Raw genomic sequence first — 20,374 nt, 5'->3', positions numbered from 1 at the left:
ATCAAATCAAACTACCATATTGGCCCGAATATAAGCCGCACCTTTAAAATTGGGGGGGGGGAGAGAGAAAAAGACAATACCCAAATATAACCCGCTCCCTTAAAATCCTGTAGGCACTCACACCTGTTCCGTTTTACCGTATGCCTGTTTCAGCAGTGATATCGTAAAAGCCAATTTTTGTAAGGTTGCGAATTTAAGCCGCACTTTAACTTTTCACGGTCAGAATTGGGGGCGGGAGGGGGGGAGTGTGGCTTATATTCAGGCCCATACGATAAATTTAAATGACCCTTCTTCTGCCTTCATCTTCACAACAACCCTGTGATTCCTGCATTGCAGGGGGTTGGACTAGATGACCCTGTGGGTCTCTTCAAACTCTACAGTCCTATGATTCTAGGTAGATGTAGGTGAGAGATGGCAACTGACCCGAATGGGATTCAAACTCAGCTATTCCCAGGCCAAACCTCTAATCAGTACAGGATATACTGTGTACTGTGGATTGCAGTCATGTCCCACAAGCCAAATTTGGCCACCAGACTCATTGAGTGCATTCCCCAATGCCGCCCTTAGCATAGAACTAAAAGCAAGATAAAGGTAAAGGTACCCCTGACCGTTAGGTCCAGTCGTGGACGACTCTGGGGTTGTGGCGCTCATCTTGCTCTATAGGCCGAGGGAGTCGTTGTTTGTCCGCAGACAGCTTCAGGGTCATGTGGCCAGCATGACTAAGCCGCTTCTGGCAAAACCAAAGCAGCGCACTGAAACACCATTTACCTTCCCACCGGAGTGGTACCTATTTATCTACTTGCAGTTTGATGTACTTTCGAACTGCTAGGTAGGCAGGAGCTGTGACCGAACAACGGGAGCTCACTCCGTCACGGGGATTCGAACCGCCGACCTTCTGATCGGCAAGCCCTAGGCTCAGTGGTTTAGACCACAGCGCCACAACACCAAGATACCAGTAGAGAAACAGATCACTCTGCTCCTGCCCTAGCAGCCGTAGCGCCTGCTTAGCATAATCCAAGAAATGTTAGACGTTTACATCCCTTCGATATCAAGGGGACTCAGGTGCAGAGTCAGGCCATGTCACTAATGAAGTCAGCCCTGTCAGTCTGCATTTGCAAAGGTTCAGCCTACCATCTTCAGTGCTCATTCCTTTCAAGAGTCATGATGGCAGGTCAGGAGGAACAAACAGACGCTTTCCCATTATTCCCTATGGTAGTAAGCATGCATCATTGGCTCGGAGAATTTTAAGTAATATTGCAGCTACAATCTGTCCCTGCTGGGTTTTTAAGCACCATTCAACTGCATGAAAAACAGTAGTCATTGAACACACAGCCTTCATTAAGTTTATAGCAGCTGATGTTTCATATTACTCAAAGCCAGAACAGTCTACTCTTAAAGGCTCAATAGTCCTTCACTTGTCATTTGAAATATTGGGGGCTTTGCTCATTAGAAAATGCTGGCAAATCTATGGCGATTAGCAATAATGAGAACAAGAGGTTTAAGGGCGCGTTTGAGAATATATGAGCTTGTCTACATGCATAAGTTGAGGCAAACAGGTGGCATTGCTACATTACCAAATTGAGAGGTGCAGAGCACTTCTGTCCTACTTCCCTCTGTCTGAATAGGTGCTGTTCAGTGATGAGAGCAAAAACATTTTGTGCACACTCAGAGGCTCTCTTTTTATTATGACTAATAATAATAATAATAGTGTTCCTGTCATTGCGGTTTGACTTCACTTGCACAGACATTATCTGTGTGCTCTGCATTAATCAATCTGAAACAGGTACCTACATCCAGATTCAATATTCACAATCACTAATGCAATTAAGTGGTTCCTCAGCCAATAAGCATGCACTGAAAAAGTGGGCGGAAATTCACCCTTTTCCTGCCTTTGCTGAGAGTATGACCGAGTGATTGAAAAGCATTAAAGGGTAACTAATCTGCATTAAGTAGTTTTGAGTATGCACCATTAGATACCAACCCTGGAACTGTTTATTCCCTGTTGAGCTACTTTGGAACAAATGGTATATGCAGGTTGGAAACCAAGGCTCAATATGAAACCAAGGCAGCAAATGAATAGAGATGCCCCGGATTCTCATAACCTATTTTTTGCAGAGAGAATTTTCTTCTGGAGTAGCAATGACAGAGCTCCCCTCTCCATCACCATGGTTTCATGGGCTATATTCTGAAGGCTGTATCATTCTTGAGCACAGATTTCCTGAATGTTACATGCCACCTTGTGGTAAGACTTGAGACTTTCCCTCTTTTTCCACCCACCCCTTCAAAATAACTTCAATGATACCGTATTTAGAAACCTGTAAGAAAGCGGGGGAGGGCATATAATGAGCAAAACCAATCAGCAATCTAGTCTTAACTCATTTTACAAGCTCTACAGGCTGCAGTAAGGGTTTGCTTTCTCCTTGAGACAAATCTCCCTCCTAGGTTTTCTGTGTTCTGTAACGGGTTGACGCAATGAGTGGTGTATATTAGGGTAGCCATATTTCAAAAAGTAAAAACCAGGACATTCCAAAGTTGTTGAGCTTCTTTTTACAAAAACACCCCCCAAAAAGCAAATTTTTGATTGACTTGCCTAAGATCCAATACAAAGTGCCGCCTTTCGGAAATCGCCACCCCCACCCCCACCCCCACCCGGACGGCAATTCCACCTTTCAAATCCCAGTAATGTCTGGGGAAATCCCGACCTACGGCAGCCCAATGTATATATGTCAGCGGGTTTCCTTCCTCTATCCCCAAATCATTGTAGAATTTTGCATGACTTCAGCTGAATGAAATTAATAAAAAGAAAAAAAAATAGAGTGTGGGCACTTTACCATTTGATAGGATGATCAAAATGAACAGATATATGAGATCATCCTTTGCCATCATCCTGCACACTGGTAAAAAGACTTCTCCAGAAGCCTGCATGTTTGCACATTCATGCTAAGCAATGGTTTGGCAAAGTGCTGTATGTGAATTGAGCTGGTGCATAATTACAATGGAAATTACTCCCACAAAATACAGTGAGGATTGCCAACTTGGATGGCCTTAAATGAGAACTGGAGAAATTAGTGGAGGATCAGGCTATCATTGGGTGCTAGCCATGGTGCCTACGATCTGTATCAGGCATAGGCAAACTAGATGTTTTGGGACTACAACTCCCATCACCCCTAGCTAACAGGACCAGTGGTCAGGGGTGATGGGAGTTGTAGTCCCAAAACATCTGGAAGGCTGAGTTTGCCTATGCCTGATCTGTATCCTCCACTGTCACAGGCAATATGCCTTTGTATACCAGTTGCTGGAAACCAGAAGTTGGGAGAGTGCTGTTGCACTAAGGTCCTGCTTGCAGGCTTCTCATACACATCTCCTTGGCCACTGTGACATCAGTCCCTCTCCAAGTGTCTATGCCATTTACCTTTTAGCTTATGGTGCCTTGCTATTGTGTGCTCCCACACTCAAACTGCCTCATTCTCTGGCTCCCCCAGCTAATTTTTCACCAGTTTTTTCATCGGATAACCCACTACGAGGATCCCTCAACCCCGTGTTGAAGAATTATCAGCATGAGAGGATAACTGTTCATCCGCCAAGGAATGGGTCCTTTCTAAAGGATCGTTTCCCTTTTCCTCAGTGTGAAGCCTTCCTAGGAGCTATCATCCTAGGAGCAGCACATTGCTGAAGTCCTCGTCCACTAATCTCTCTGCCTCTCAGCTTCTCTAGTCAGCCACCACGGCCTCAGAGGAACAAACCTGTTCCCTGAAGTTAGGAGTTCCTTGCACCAAAGACACACCCACGATTTCTTTCCAGCAAGCCGAATACAAACATAACGCTAAGCCAAATTGTATCTTAGCCATGTGTGTGACATAAGCTAGAAAGCCCCCACACTCCTGCTGGCTTTGTATCTGTATAACTATTTTTGTAGTTTATTCAGTTGCTTTACTTGGGGGCTTAAAATTTGTTTAGGTGAAAGGGAGGTGGGACACAGTTGTGTGGCCTCTTTGCCCTACTGCAAACCAATCCAGGAGAGAAGGAACACCTGAACTTAGTGCAGTGAATTTATTTCCGCATTGGGTTTGCTGCTCAAATTATGTGAGTCTAAACATACCCATATGTTCAACACTCATGTATTTGGCTGTCTGTAACAGATATGCCCACCTAGCAGTTCGAAAGCACGTCAAAGTGCAAGTAGATAAATAGGGACCGCTCCGGTGGGAAGGTAAACGGCGTTTCCGTGCACTGCTCTGGTTCGCCAGAAGCGGCTTTGTCATGCTGGCCACATGACTCGGAAGCTGTCTGCGGACAAACGCCAGCTCCATTGGCCTATAAAGCGAGATGAGCACCGCAACCCCAGAGTCGGACACGACTGGACCTAATGGTCAGGGGTCCCTTTACCTTTACCTAACAGATATGCAGTAGCCCTGTCCCACTATTAAGGAAGGTGGAGATCCCACACAATTCTGCTGGTAATTTGAGTAATTCATGCCAGTAAAAGATCTACCACAATATATATAACTCTTATTTCCTACTTTAGTCCATATCATTCTAAAAATCATAGCACCATCTTGTGGTAAGATACTTTCCACACCGCGCTTTTCTTTGAAAAGGTTCCAGCTGAGAATAATATTCTCTAATTATGTGAGAACAATGTAAATCCAAATAACATGGCTCTAATTAGAAATGATTGTTACTGCAAGCCAAGTTCCAATGTTTGTTTCTGATCTGTATTTGGGGCAGCCCTGTTTGCAGGAGGTGGCAAGGGGATAGGGAAATCTAATTTTAATTTCAAACCATTTCTTCTCTTGAATTAAACAATTCATTGGAGAGAAGCAAGGTGAGCAAGAAACACATGCATTTATTTTTGTTTTTATGGGGGGAGGTTATTTCCTTAACCTATTTTTACCTCTTTATTTATAGGATGCCTCTTTAGGATTACTCCTTTTGAAGCAACTCACCACATGCTGAGATACAAAAACAAAAAATTATACTTTTATGGTGTAAAAAGAACATCAAATAGTGTAATGACAGCCACAGCTAAAAATAGTATCAACAGCTTTATTCAGTTTTATTTCATTCAAAAGCTGAGCAGAATAAGGGAAAAAAGCAACCATACAGTTCTCCAAATCACCCAGAAAAGCTCTATCTCCTGCCATTTTTGTTGTGATTAACTTCAGGTTTCTCTGTTTTGAAAAATAATTTATTGTGGCTATGGCATGGTTTTGGTTGTTGATGATGATGTATTTGTGGCCCAGTCTTAAAGCATGGCACCCACTGAAACCCCCTCTTCTATACAATTATTAAAAGTGCAGGAGCGATCCCTACCCTGGTTTTCACTGCCCCTCCCCCCAGTCTGGACAACATCACTTCAGGTTGCAGGCAATTGTTTTGATTTTCTGCTCCCCTCTCTCAAAAATAAAATGAAATGAAATACTACACATAGAAAACAAGATGTCAAGCAGAAGTTTCCCTGCTTCTCCTGGCCTTCTTCCTGACATGCTGGTTTTCCCTGTGCAGGTATCTTTTCAGCGCACGTAGCATCAGAGCATTCCATCATGTGACAGGCCTCTATCTCCAGACCTGTGGCACAACTGAGATGTACGTTCACTGCCTCTGGTCTTCTCAACTTAGCTGATGAAAAGCTCGCCTGTGACCTGCCTGTTAGATTGGTAGTCTAGCACTTATCAGATCGCTAATTGGCTATCCTATGGACTATTCAACATGATAGAATTTGCATATAAGCCCAAAACACTTTTAGCCCAACTTATCTAATAATAATAAATTATTATAATAATAAACCATAATAAAGCATAGTGCTATCAAGAGTTCAAAAGGCTTCATGCACATTATTATTTGTTGTCCTTGAAGCAACACAACTGAACCTGGGTGGGTAGTCTGTCTCAGTATGACAGCTTCATATGAAATGGTTCTCTCTCTTTTAATGTAATATATCATATCATATCATATCATATCATATCATATCATATCATACTATCATTATTGTCAGTCAATATTCCCCCCCCACACACACACATATTGCAAATGGTGTTGGGAAGGCCGAGGCAAAGATAGAATGGCTTACTTACAGCCACTAGTCCATTCATGGCAGAGGCAAGACGCAAAGCAGGGATTCCCTGGTTTGTTCAAGGTCAAGGTGGCGTGCATGGTTCTGCCTCTCTGTTTTATCCTCACAACAACCCTGTGAAGTAGGTTAGTCTGAAAAACTGTGGCTGGCCCAAGGTCACCCAGCAAGCATCATGGCTTGGCTGAACAAGGATTCGAACCCTGGTCTCCCATGTCCTAGTCCAACACACTAACCACCACACCATATTGTAGCCCTGTTTCCTACCCACTGTGCTATGCTAACTCTGGGCTTTCCAACGGACTGCCATACTTCCCGAGTGTCATCCCCTCTGTGCAATCACAGCATCTCAGATTGATGGAGAAATGCTCTTGATTATTCCATCCATGAACATACAGATTGCTCCTTTCCTTCGGGACATACCAAACGAAAGCAGCTTTCAGAAGCAGCCTTAGATCTTTTTACTTTGACATTCTTTTGAGGGTTGGAACGAAGCTGTTAGGAGTTTATCCGTTCTCTCTCTTTTTCAATTTTTGTTTTATACACAAGCTTTGTTTTTTAATTAGGATGGGAAAGGTATTTAAAGGGGGGAAATAGTAAAAAGGTGCTCAATCTAGTGATTTCACTTTATCACAGCATACTTTGATTTGGCTGCTATTAGTCCAGCTGCAATAGCCACGCCCACACCTTAAATAGCTTTAATTGTCCTGGTTTGCCCCCAAGAATCCTGGGAACCCTACATAGTGTGTTAAGGGTGCTGAGAGTTGTTGGGGGACCCCTACTCCTCTCACAGGACTACAATTCCCAGAATTCCCTGGGAAGTGCGATTGACCACTCAGGAAGCAGATTCCCTTGGAAAATTACCACTAATGCAAACAAATAATATCAGGGTCCCAGATGTAGCTTCAGCAAACTAACCTCCTGTGGGAGTCCCTGCAGGTTTCCATTACATTTGAGCCGGGCAACTTTGCTTTCTCGGTTTAATAAGATTTAACAAGGTTTTATGTGCTTCGTTGCACATAATTCATTTCAAAAACAGGAATTTTGAAAACAGATTTTTGGAACAACAAACAGATTTGGATATTATTGCAAAGGGACAAAAAAAAATATGAAACTAGCAAGTTGAGTCCTATGCTGCAGTACTTTTTGAACATAACAGCAAACCAGCAGAGAATGGTTTGTATATATGCGCGCGCACACACACACACCCTGTCCCTAGGGTAGAAAGGGATACAGGTTGCTTGTAAGCAGCTGTAGCGGCAATTCAGTGAATTGCTGAATATGCCTAAGCCCCAGTGAAATAAGCAGAGCACCAGTGAGCTTGAAGACATGCTGGATTTCCAGCCTCTTGTTATTTCCACAGTGAGAAGATAGGAAACTGCCGTATGCTGAGTCAGACCATTGTGGCCATCCAGATCATCCTTGCCTGCACTGGCCGGCAGCAGCTCCTCAGGGATTCAAGCAAGAGGACAGTCCCAGCACACTCTGTCTGGAGATGCCAGGGATTGAACCTTGGGCCTTTTGCATGCAAAACAAAGACTCTGTCACTGGGCTATGTGCCTTCTGTAATTAACCTACTGCCCGCTTTGCTAGGAGTAGGCTATGGGGAATGGGCTGGTGTCAGGCAGAATTTTTAAGAGAGTTGAAGGTGGCATGGCAGAGCAAGTCATCTGGGTTAAAAGAAACCACCCCATTGGGCTCCTCTTTTGTGCTTCCAGATGGCTGCCCAAGCAGCCAATTCCTTGCCTTCAGCCCCACGAGCCAACCCAATATGCTTCACTGGCTGGGGTCCTGAAGTAGCCAGGTTTTACCTTCTGATGGAAGGAATTAGGCCATGAAAACAACCCTTTGACCCAGTCTATTTCTGAAAGTGAAAAGGCTCTTGTTGTTGGAGTGCCGAACAGTGGCCACATATCCCCTTAGGTGCAGAGAAACTGCAGAAAAGCTTGTACCTTGAGCCCTTATGGTGGTTGAGAGAGTTGTACTGTGAGGATGGAAGGATAAATACCGTAAATACCCACTATCCACTACTCTGAAGATTCCATTGCCCTTTGGTATGTTTGAACACATGGCTTATCATCGTCAACCTTGCTTAGATACCTGTTTAGACATAGGGACTGCATATATTTATCCATACCTTTAAATTGGGATTGGTGGAATATTTGTATTGTTAGTATCAGCTGGCAATGATTTTGTCTCCCTCCCCCTTTCCCTTTTAATTATATTTGCAAACATAAAATTAAAAAAGCTTACACCTTTTTGTGACATGCAGGTGTTTCAGTATTATTAATAATAATGCAGAAAAGAAACAAGAATATTCTGAACTGTACTCCTGTAGGTGTCAGGACTAGATTGCAGAAAAAACTACTGGTCTGAATTCACCCGTGTATTGAAATGTAGAGTTAATAAATGCCTATTGCCTCTCCATGTGAGCTGCCATTCAGCACTGTTGAAATGCATGACCTAGCCATTACAGAACCCAAAGATTATCTGTAATAAATATATCATGCACTACATCAGATCTGAGTGGCAGTTCACGCTGGAAGAAAATTGCAGTGAGACTGGAAACGGTGTAGGTTGAAGGGAAACACGGTTGCTTTTCTATCCCTTTGTAAGAGAACACTATCGATCCTTTTCAGTGGCAGACAGGGAGTGGGGAGTCTGATGGCATGATCTTGCTGCAAGAAGGTTAATGAAAGCCTCGCATCAAACGATATTAAGAAGAAAAGAATGAAAGTTGAAGACAAGTTGTGCATAACCAATTCAGAGCTGAGATTCCAAATATATTATCCCCTGGAATAATTCACAGATCCTTGGCTGCTGCAAACCAGCAGTGATGGCTAGGGTGGCCCTGGATTATAATCTTAGGCTTGGATCTGGGTTCAGATCCTGAGTTTCTTGCAAACACTGCATAGCTTTATCTATAAAGTGAGATAATAATAACAACTTGCCACGAGTTTCGAAAACAATAATCAAAATGAGCATTCATATTGCACTTTTATAATTGCTTCACACATATCATTTATTAAATTATTTTAAAGCATTCATATACCGCTGTTTCGTTAAAAACAAACAAACAGCAAAGTGGTTTACAACAAAAGAACATAAAACCAAGTAGTAAAGACCATATTAAAAAGTTAAAATCAGGCATCAAAAAGTTAAAATCAGTTTAATTTTTTTTAAAAAAAGTTAAAATCTTAATTGCTGGAACAGGCCTGGCGGAATAGAAAAGTTTTCAGCAGGTATTTAAAAGTTGAAACAGAAGGTGACTGCCTTCTCTAAACCTTACAACCATCCCTGTATAGTCATCCCTATGGTACAGATGGTACATTAAGAACTGGCACACAGATTCTCTCACCTTTCACATTTTTAAAGCACTTGACAGCTTTTTTGTATTTTTATTTATTTATTTCCATTATAGAAATAAATACATAGATAACAGACACATGCATTAATAACCACTACATAAATCAAATAATATCAGACTTAATAACCTTACATCTCTACATATAAAAAAGAAAAAAGAAAGAAACGGAAAAAAGACAAAACAATTGACAATGACAAAAACAATGTAAGATTGTTCCATTCAATACTATTCAATGTGATTCAGTCCTATACCTGTAGTTGTATTTCTCATATAGGATACCTTTCCATATGGATTGAATCTCTTTGCATGTTTTAATTGTTGTGGACTTCCATCTACCTCATAACGGTTCATTTTGATTTAATCCCCCCCCCCCCGGTATTTAATATTTTCTCCTCATCTTGGTATGTCTATGTATGAAATTATTCCAAACACAACCAAATCTTAGAGGTGGAACCTTGTTTCATCAAATAATTACTGAAGCATCCCCACTCTTTTTTTTTTAACATTATCTACTGACTTATTTCTTATTGATTCTGTCATTTTTGCGAGTTCCAAGTACTCGCAGAGTTTTAGTTGCCATTCCTCTCTTGATGGAATATGCTCACTCTTCCAGTACTTTGCCACTAACACTCTAGCTGCTGTTACTGCATAGAGGAATCTTGTTCTTTCACTTGGAATGTTATTTGTTAGAACCCCTAGTAGGATTGCTTCCAGGTTTTTATTGAATGTAAACTTTAATATTTTTTTTCACTTATATCTGAAGAAGGTATCTGAAGGTATCTGAAGAAGTGTGCATGCACACAAAAGCTCATACCAAAAACAAACTTAGTTGGTCTCTAAGGTGCTACTGGAAGGATTTTTTAATTTTATTTTATTTTCACTTGACAGCTTTCACCGGTTCTCTCCACCCCCCCACCCCCAGTATTTCATGCACTGATATCTATGTACAAAGCTGAACATTCATGTTAGATGATTTTTTAATACAGCTGCAGTAGCTAACACCTAAGCTTACCTGGGTACTTAAACAGGCTATCTTTATGTATAAGTAAATATATTATCATGCTCTCTATGTTCCTATATAGACCATGTATTTCTTACATTATTCTCTGTTGAACCGTGTTACCAAACACAGCACTCCCTTCCTGCAGTTCTAAAGGAGCAACCAGGGAAATGGGAAATTTTACTTCAGTCCAAATGTGTAAAACCCTGAATGCTTTTTTTCCTTTCTTTCTTTTTTGCCAGCATGCAGTCTTAAAACTCATTTGGCATTTACCTCACCATCCAATTAAGCTCTCTCATTTCAAGTTTTCTGATTGCTGCCGCTTGGTGGTGAGATAGTTGGCTGTTAAAGAAAAAAGCCATCAACAAAAATATTTGTACCCTCAGAGGAAATTAAGCATTGTTTTAAAATCAACAATGCAAAGTTTGCAAATACTTACCAGTGTTTGCGCTGGTTGCAGATTTATCTGCAAGTCTTGAGTGACACACCATGGCATTGCATATCTGCAGTTGTTCAACAAACTTATGAAGTTGCCTTATGCTTGATCAGATGTTTAGCTGTGAACATAAGAAGAGACCTGCTGGATCAACCCAATCTAGTCCAGCCATTCTAAGCCAAACTGATGTCTTTGGCAAGGCCACAAGCTGGACATGAGCACAACAGTATTATCCTGCTGCTGTTCTCCAGGAAGTGGTATCCAGAGGCATGGTGCCTATGATCTTGCTGGTAATATGTAGCTACTATGAGTAGCAGCCATTGATAATCCTCCACAAATTGCTCCAATCCCCTTTGTAACCATGGTTCTCCGAGGTCTTTCCTTAGCCTGCTGCCGGATATCCCTTTAACTTCAGGTACCAGGGACTGAACCCAAGTCCTTTTGCGTGCAAAATATAGGAGTGCTTGGTAAGATCCCAGCTATATCAGTCCACGGATCGATCAAGTCCAGCTTTTCTGGCCCACAACAGTGGCCAGAGACAGACCAAAATAATCTCATGTGCCATTTCGTTGCCCGTTTCCACAATTTTCCAGCAGTGATGAGTCCATGTTTGTGGATGATGGGGAGAATATACTCAAAGCAGGCTGCAGTCCATCTGGGTTTTTTGCCATCCTGAATAATTTGGTCTCATCTGCAGGCATTACCTCCAGATTATTCATTTGGGGGGGTCACTGCTTACTTCCCTCCATTATGAGAACCGTGTTTACTTCTCCCCTGTTGTTTGTTGTTGTTGTTGTTCAGTCGTTCAGTCGTGTCCGACTCTTCGTGACCCCATGGACCAGAGTACGCCAGGCACGCCTATCCTTCACTGCCTCTCGCAGTTTGGCCAAACTCATGTTAGTAGCTTCAAGAACACTGTCCAACCATCTCATCCTCTGTCGTCCCCTTCTCCTTGTGCCCTGCATCTTTCCCAACATCAGGGTCTTTTCTAGGGATTCTTCTCTTCTCATGAGGTGAGAAGTTGTTTAACCAGTTGCTAATCTCCATGGAGTGTCGGTGTATTCTCCTGCAACTATTAAGATTAGAGAGGAACTAATGGTCAAACATTCTTTGGAAGCCCATGCATAATATCCATTAGATTATCTTTGTCCACATCCTTGCTGATGGTTTTGAAAGACAGTGGGTCAGGATTTCCCTTTGCAGAAGCTAATATGTCCCCCCACCCCACCCCAGAATTGAAAACAAGACAAACATAGCATCATAGACAGCACAACTCTTTATTTACTCGAGCAGAAGGAAAGAGTGGTCTGCAAATGTCAAGCTAACCTCGTCACAGTCATGCTGTTTCATTATCAGACCTTAGAGTCATTTTCTGTTCCATCTGTCTTCTGGTTCTCTCCTGCTCCAGCTCAGAGCATGCTACTTATTCTGCAGCATGCAAGTATAAGGGCAATCCTGGCTCCTCCTGTCCTGTCTCAGAATCAGAGGCATAGAAAAGCTATTGCCGAGCCCATTTTGACTTGATAAGCACAAAGGCTTCAAAGTTTAACCAATTAATTGATGAGATTGCTCATGCAATGCTTTCAGTTGCCAAAAATCAAGATGAACTAGCTTCTAAACATCACAACATTTCAAGAGACATTGTAAGACAGCAACAGTGGCTGGTGGGATTGGTAGGATGTGGCTGGGGAAGCTCAGCCAGATGGACGTGGTACAAATAATAAATTATTATTATTATTATTATTATTATTATTATTATTATTATTAGATGGAAGGCAGGGAGACCAACAACAGGTGGCACCTGAGGCAATGACAGACAGAGCCAAATAATTCTAGTTTTGTGCCCAGCCTCATCTTCCTCCCTGTTGAGCAAGGGGCAACAGAGAGATGGAAGCTGAAAGGCATTGCTACCTCTAGGTCTTGTTGTAAGTCCTGTTTGTAAGGCAGGCTGGTTCCGGCTGGCAGAGGGCAGACTGAGTTTGATGCGGTAGTGCCCCGTTTCCACTCATGGAGCAACCTTCACTGTAAAAAAATGGCGTAAAGGTAAAGGGACCCCTGACCGTTAGGTCCAGTCGCGGACGACTCTGGGGTTGTGGCGCTCATCTCACTTTACTGGCCGAAGGAGCCGGCATACAGCTCATGTGGCCAGCATGATTAAGCCACTTCTGGCGAACCAGAGCAGCACATGGAAATGCCGTTTACCTTCCCACTGGAGTGGTACCTATTTATCTACTTGCACTTTGTGCTTTCGAACTGCTACCCGCATCCTTCTAAAAAAAATGGCATAGCCTATTGCAAATAGACAGTGTTCTCAGTTGCCGTATGCAGTCTGTTACAGATGTCCTCAACTGCCCTGTATACCTGAAGGTGTGTCTCCACCCCCATCATTCAGCCTGGACACTGAGGTCCAGCTCCAAGGTCTCCTGGCAGTTCTCTCATTGCAAGAAGTGAGGTTACAGGGACCAGGCAGAGGGCCTTTTTGGTGGTGGCATCCACCCCGTGGAACACCCTCCCATCAGATGTCAAACAGAAAAACAACTATACAACTTTTAGAAAACATCTGAAGGCAGCCCTGTGTAGGGGAATTTTAAATGTTTGATGTTTTCTGTTGGAAGCTGCCCAGAGTGATTGGGGCAGCCCAGTTGGATGGGCAGGGTACAAATAATAAAATTGTTGTTGTTATGTGAACAATCCTGGAACTCTGGCTCCACTCTGAAGCAGTTACTTTGCCGTTAAAGATGTGCCACTACATGTTTGGCAACGGAGAGTATTGTTTCTAACAGGCTGTTTATTTATTTGCAGTAGCCTGGTAGGCTATTTTTCTCCATCTTACAATGAATGTTGTACGTTACAGTATTATGTTGTTTAGAAGCTGGTTTATTGTAATAGCTGGCAACTGAAAGTGCTCTTTGGCAGCTAAGTTGTATTCACCTCCATGTTCTCATTGTCTTCGGAAGTTGTTTTATTTTGTTGCTACATTTGTATATAAGGATATTTTCAGTAGAATCTGCAGAGTTTTTGTCCTGACTTTTATTCTTGAGTGATGAGGAATGATCCTTCCCTGTTTCACTCCTCTCACAACTTAACTGAGCCAGGCAAACAACAACAACACTTTGTTCGATTAGTTGGCATGTAGTAGTAGCAATAGTAATGAGAGAAGCTCACACCCTCCAGTAACAGTGTTGATGTGGAAGGAAAGCTAATTTTGTTGTAATGGCAACAAATTGAAATCAACTGGACTTGTCAATAAAAAATGGAATTCATCCTGTACTCAACACAAAGTGGTTTCATTGTAGGAATCCCTTGGGATCTGCTTCTATGGATTCTGTTGCCTTGCATTCTTGGTGATTTAATGAAATGATCAAGCTCTGAGCTTGCCTTAAGGCATTTTGGTGCTAGGCAACCAAATACAAGCAACCAGATACTAGGGTCACAGATCCCTCTTAAGCAGTCCTGCCTGGTTCTGTGGCAGTACAACAAAACCTTCTTCAGCTAGGGATGTTGGAGGATTCCAATGAAAACAGGAGCAGAAATTGCTGACATTTGTTTATTTGTCCTCTGGAAGCCAATACAATCAGTATTTGCTTTCAGTCTGCAATTGATACATAACTGATTACGTTTTCTTCCATTTGCACTGAAGTGAATGGGGGAGGGGAAATGTAATGGGAATGTAATTTATGTAATTAATTACATAAGTTACATAATTTTACCGCAGCAAACAATGAGACAAATAATGTAGTCTTGGGGCAGGAGACAAGTTGCAGCCAAATGGAAACAGCGCTGCATGAGACAAACACAGGGCAGAACAGAGAGCGATGCAGACTAGGGTAGGAGAAGTATGTCATTCCATCTACAGTTTTAAGTGAATTCGCATTTCCTGGAATAATATCTTCATTCGAATGTAATTGTCCTTCAGATTTCTTCCGGATTTTAGAATGCAGAACTTGACTCAAAGATGTGCCAAAATGCATTGCGAGATTTCTTTGTTGGGATAAATGTGTGCATGAAGATAAAATGTATATTTTATATATGCTATTTGTGATAAAATGCATTTTAAATATCTAAAATATTTCTGTTTGCTTGGTTTTTTAAAATTCAGTTTGATATAAACATATAACATATGAATGATCACATGCAAAATCAACGCGGACCAGTGTGACATAGAATCATGGAATCATATTATCATAGAGTTGGAAGAGACCCCAAGGGCCATCCAGTCCAACTCCCTGCCAAGTAGGAAACACCATCAAAGCATTCCTGACAGATGGCTGTCAAGCCTCTGCTTAAAGACCTCCAAAGAAGGAGACTCTACCACACTCCTTGGCAGCAAATTCCACTGACACGCCCAGGCACTGCAGCGTTGCTTGTGGGCTGTGTTTTTTGTATAGGAACTATAGCAGAGTGACACAAACAGGAAAGATGTTTCAGGACTCAAGTACGATGTTATGAGTTCGGCTTTCTCCATTAATATAAATGGACCTGTAACTAAATGATTTTGGGTGCAACATTCTCATTAGCCTCCTGGTCTCTTTCTCTCTAGCCTTGTGAATGTGATAGACAGCTAGTAGTTGTTCCAGTTTTTAATTTGAACACCGACAGAGGCAGAGAGTGCTGAGAGGGTTTAAGCTGGAGTTAGCTGGACTGGAAGCAGCCTGGGGGATGCCTGCCTGCTGGAGTCCAACCTGCTGTTTTGTAATCTGATCCAGGCCTGTGGTTTCCTGCCTGCCTTTTATATCTTGCACTGCCCTCTGCTGACATGTTCGTAGGTAGAGCAGATATTACAAAGGCCCCATCCATCTCCAGTACTCTTTGTTTCATTCAATGGAAATGAAACACTATAGGGATGAGCCTGAACTTTCCCCCACTTTCTGAAGGCGTGGAGCACTTAACAGTCTCCTTATTCTTACTCTCTGCAGTCACTTTGCAATTGCCCCTGTTCTTCAGAGGCATGTCCTTGATGTTTCAAAAGCTAATTCCTTTTTTTTTTTTTACTGGAAAAGTATGTCCTCCTTATAAATGCAAGCCTACAGGTTGAATGATAGGATCCATCCACAACCTTTATCTTAGCTGAAATGCGTTTTTCTTTGCTTCATTGTGAGTGCCTTGGAGTTTATCTTTGTGCTGCGGGTTTGTTTTATAGGGCATTCTGCATAAAGTTTTTGTGCTGTGTTCAGAGGAAGACAAATAGCTGGGAAAGACTAACAAAAGGGATAGGCAGTCTGTAAATTGGTAGCGAAGCTCAGAATGTGCCATTAGGCTGGTAAGTCATCAAAGCAGGTAGGACTTTTGGAGGCAGGCGGTGGCAGACTAAAAAGAACCGAGTTTGAACAAGACAGAGCTGTTGTGTGCTCTGAGCTCTTGGGTCTAAGAGGCTGGCAGGCAACTAGCTCTGGACAAAGTTGTGCTCCCCTGGTAAGAGCAGGTCTGTAGCTTGGATCTAGCATTATCACCAAAGGTTCAGTGGTGGTGAGTAGACATGCCTATTTCCAGTTGCAGTTGCTTCTCCTGCTCCTTTGGTACAGAGCTGATGTGGCCACTGTACTCCATGCTCTGGTAACTTCAAGACTGGATCATTGCAAACCACTCTATGTGGGTCTGCCATGTAGTAGAGAGAAAGAAGCCACATTCTAGTTCTGCATACAGGTCCCCCACTGAAATCAGCATAGCATCTAGGTCTGTGCTGCACCAAGGCTGGGACAATCCACAGGCCCATGGTAGAGGTGATGCTTTGAATTCACAAGGTCGCGGGTCTAGTTCTCCACCCCACTACCTGGAAAATACTAGAGTAGATGGACCAATGTTCTGACTCACCTGGAGATGCTGGGGATTGTACCTGAGACCTTCTGCATGCAAAGCAGATGCTCCACCATTAAGCTACAGTCCTTTCCCTGCTGTAAAATTATATGGTCATTCTGAATATTGCAAAATGGGCAAGTGGCTGTTCCCATGGTCTTGTTAACTTGATTTACATTGCACTGTACTGCAGACACACACACCCATTCACAATTTTCTGAGCATGCTTTATGCATTTGTTGCCTGCAAAGTTCATCATACACGGGGCCGGCACACCCATGAAGCAAGGTGAGGCAGTTGCCTCGAGCAACAGAATCCACAGCAGCAACAAATCCTGGTGTAGCTCTTTAGTCCCCTCTTTGTTCCTTATGTAGATCTTCACTCACCCTTTCTTCCCTGGTGGGGAGGGAGAGGCTGCCATTTCGCATAAGGTGCTGAAATGTATTGGTTCGGTCCTGATCATACATATATACAGTCACAAAGATGCTTCCACGATGTTGCTATTTTGGCAGGCCCTTTTTATGTTTGTAATTTCTGCAGGGTGACATGACTCATCTGGACTTGCTCATGTGAGGGGTCCCCTTTTCATAAAGATCCACCACGCTCCAGTGTCCACAAAAACCTAAGCAGTAAAATTCTCATGTGAAAATGTCCTCCAGAAGCCTGCATTGGGATCTCACATGATCGTCTCTTGAAGTGCTTCATTAAGCTTGAGAGATCTGAGAAAGATGTTTGCAGAATAAAGTAATTCCTGATTAATGCTGAAGTGTCAAGGACTTGCCAGCCCTCTCGTTGTATTCCTATCAGGCATTTAATTGCTGAGCCGTGCCTGATTATAAAAAAAAAGCTTCAAAAAATGAATTAAAAGAGAAATTCAAAGAATGAAATGAAAACGAGCCAATGATATATTCTGTGCCCGATGTTTTTCTTGCAGAATAGAAGCTAACACTATGTAGGTATTATCCCAGGATGGAGGACTGATTATATCAAACTTGCTTATTTAGTAGGGTTTTGCATGACACCCCCCCCCCGACCCATCTGATCTAGGGACCCAGAGAAGATGTGCCTCTCCTTTTCCCCCTGCCAACCACATGGGATTTTAAACCCAATATTAATGTTTAAACATGCAGTTGTGAAGGGGGAGGAAGGAGATGCATGCAGACTTCCTACGAGTCTCCTTCTGTGCCTTCTTCTTACTGCCAGGCTCCCCCTCCTTTCAGGTGGACCCAATCCTTCCCAGAATGATCTGGGGCAACCTCAACCCAATTTGGCCAAATCCCAGGCCAAACTGAGTCAGGATTCATCTGGATCCGGTGCACAGCCCTAATATTTACTTCTACTGTGTTCAATGGGGCTTACTCTCAGATAAGTGACCATTGGATCCCAGCCTTTAGAAATGACCTCTTCCAAAATAATTTTCCTCCCTGTGATGTGGTGCACATTGAGCTCTCCACCCTTAAGTTCCCACGCTAACAAATTTTTTGGATCTGACGGTCTTCTTTCCTCCTGTTTTTTTAAAATTTACGTAGAGGAGGTCCTGAAGACCCATATTGCACACTGGTGGTCCCCTGATGGAACAAGGTTAGCGTATGCAACTATCAATGACTCCAGAGTCCCCACTATGGAAATACCTATGTTCACAGGCAGCCTCTACCCTAAAGTGGAGACCTATCATTACCCAAAGGTAGGATGGATTTGATGTCTTTAACACCTGTATCTTTTTACTTCCACCTGGTTAAAATACAAGAGCATGTAGCAACGTAATCAGAAAAGCCCATTAGCTTTACACGGAATACTTTAATTCATCCTAGTAAACAAGTCTTCAAAAATTACTAGACTGAAAAGAAATTACCAGCCTGCTGAGGGCTGCCGGAGGAAGGTTAAAGCACTATATTTCTGTGTTGAGCTCATATCCACACCCCATATTTATGGCACATGGCTCTCCTCGAAGAAGCCTGGGAACTGTAGCTTACAGAGGTACAACTACAGTAGCTTACAGAGCTACAGTTCCCAGGATTCTTTTGCGGGAAGTCTTAAATGTGCCTTAAATGTGCATTTAATGTGCTTTAAATGTGTGGTGCAAATGTGACCTTTGGTTTCTATGCATTCCACCCCCTCTTTATATGCCTGCTCACTTGCATGGGATTCCATGCCCTCACCAGCCCCTCATGCCTGCTCACCAATGACTACTTGCCTAGTGATTAAATAAAAGGCACCTTTAACCACCATCCTAATCACCTCGAGATCCAATTGCATGACCATAGATTGTTTTCCCTGCAAAGGCATTCTGTGGCATCCAGTTGAGCAGAAGGGGCAGAGGGGCTGGGGTGGTGAGAGGGCTGTTTCACCTTTTATTTGTCAGCTGGTTTTTTTCACTCTGGCTACTTTGCATGGGGATTTTCCCCTTCTAAAGCAACCATAATGACTTTTTATTTTAAATATATACAGTGGTACCTTGGGTTACAGACGCTTCAGGTTACCGACTCCACTAACCCAGAAATAGTACCTTGGGTTAAGAACTTTGCTTCAGGATGAGAACAGAAATTGCGCGGCGGCGGCGGTGCGGCAGGCCCCATTAGCTAAAGTGGTACCTCAGGTTAAGAACAGTTTCAGGTTAAGAACGGACCTCCAGGACGAATTAAGTTCTTAACCCGAGGTACCACTGTAATAATAATCACTGGGGAACAATTTCAGAGCTATAGGCAGCATGACATCTCTGAGCTACATCTGCATTCTCTATATTTTTCTAATCCTTAGTGAGGTTCTGAAGTTTGCCAAATCCAGCACTAAAATCCTCATTTATACCTTCTTACTTATAAACAGAATAAGTCATTTATTAAACACTTTTTTAAATCATTCTATCTTCTTTTCTCTTCTAGGTTGGAACAGAAAATCCTAGCATTTCCTTACATGTCATTGGTTTGAATGGGCCCACTCACGATTTGGAAATGACTCCTCCTGATGATCCAAGAATGAGGTTTGTGCTGTACTTGTGGCAAAGACCCGAAGTTGTGACCTACCACTCCTTCCATTAAACCTCCTTTGTCTATTATTATTGTTTCTAATTCCACTGTCTTTCCCCTCCTCTCTCCTTGTCTTGAGCGCCTATCTGCTTTGATGACAGAGAGGCTTGGGCTATGCAAATTTTTCATAGCCCCTCTAGCTACCATTGCAAGAATTACTAGACTGAAAAGAAATTACTAGCCTGCTGAGGCCATTAAAACATCCGCTGGTTGGCACAGATCAGTCCAGGGGTCTCAGAATGGTTATTTTAAAATGAAAATCCAGCTGATAACACTCCATGCCTATGGATTGTACTATGGCTGTAAATTAAAGGGGAAACAGCTTAAGTCTACTAAATGCATCTGTTAAAAAATTTATTCGATATTCAATTTGAATCCTGCTCTTCCCATTTGATTCTCACAACAACCCTGTTGAGGTAGACTAGGCTGCAGCCGGCTAGCCAACTTTATGGCTCAGCAATGATTTGAACCAGCAACTCCTTGCTAAGTCTATCACTTTGCCCATTACACCAGAACTAGAAAGGCTATGCCACAATAATGCCATGCTAAGGTTGGAATCCTGTGCATGCTTGGCTTGGAAATAAATCCTACTGAACTCTTCTGAGTAGAACATGGATTGGATTATACTGACCCACAATACAATCAAGCAAGTATAGCTCTACACACCTACTTACCCCAAATGTAT

General features: G+C 42.6%; 1 protein-coding gene across 1 annotated transcript in view; it reads left to right on the top strand.

The window, feature by feature from the left end:
- Nucleotides 1-20,374, top strand: part of DPP6 (dipeptidyl peptidase like 6) — a 358,183-nt gene that overhangs the window by 300,509 nt on the left and 37,300 nt on the right. The window contains exons 9-10 of the mRNA XM_033164933.1: nt 18,196-18,350; nt 19,546-19,643. Coding sequence (XP_033020824.1) covers nt 18,196-18,350; nt 19,546-19,643 — 253 coding nt within the window. The remainder of the gene's footprint in view (nt 1-18,195; nt 18,351-19,545; nt 19,644-20,374) is intronic.

This window comes from Lacerta agilis, chromosome 12 (genome assembly GCF_009819535.1).
Source record: "Lacerta agilis isolate rLacAgi1 chromosome 12, rLacAgi1.pri, whole genome shotgun sequence".
NCBI classification, from domain to species: domain Eukaryota; kingdom Metazoa; phylum Chordata; class Lepidosauria; order Squamata; family Lacertidae; genus Lacerta; species Lacerta agilis.
The sequence above is the reverse complement of the archived record's forward strand: the minus strand, read 5'-3'. Positions and strand labels throughout refer to the sequence as shown.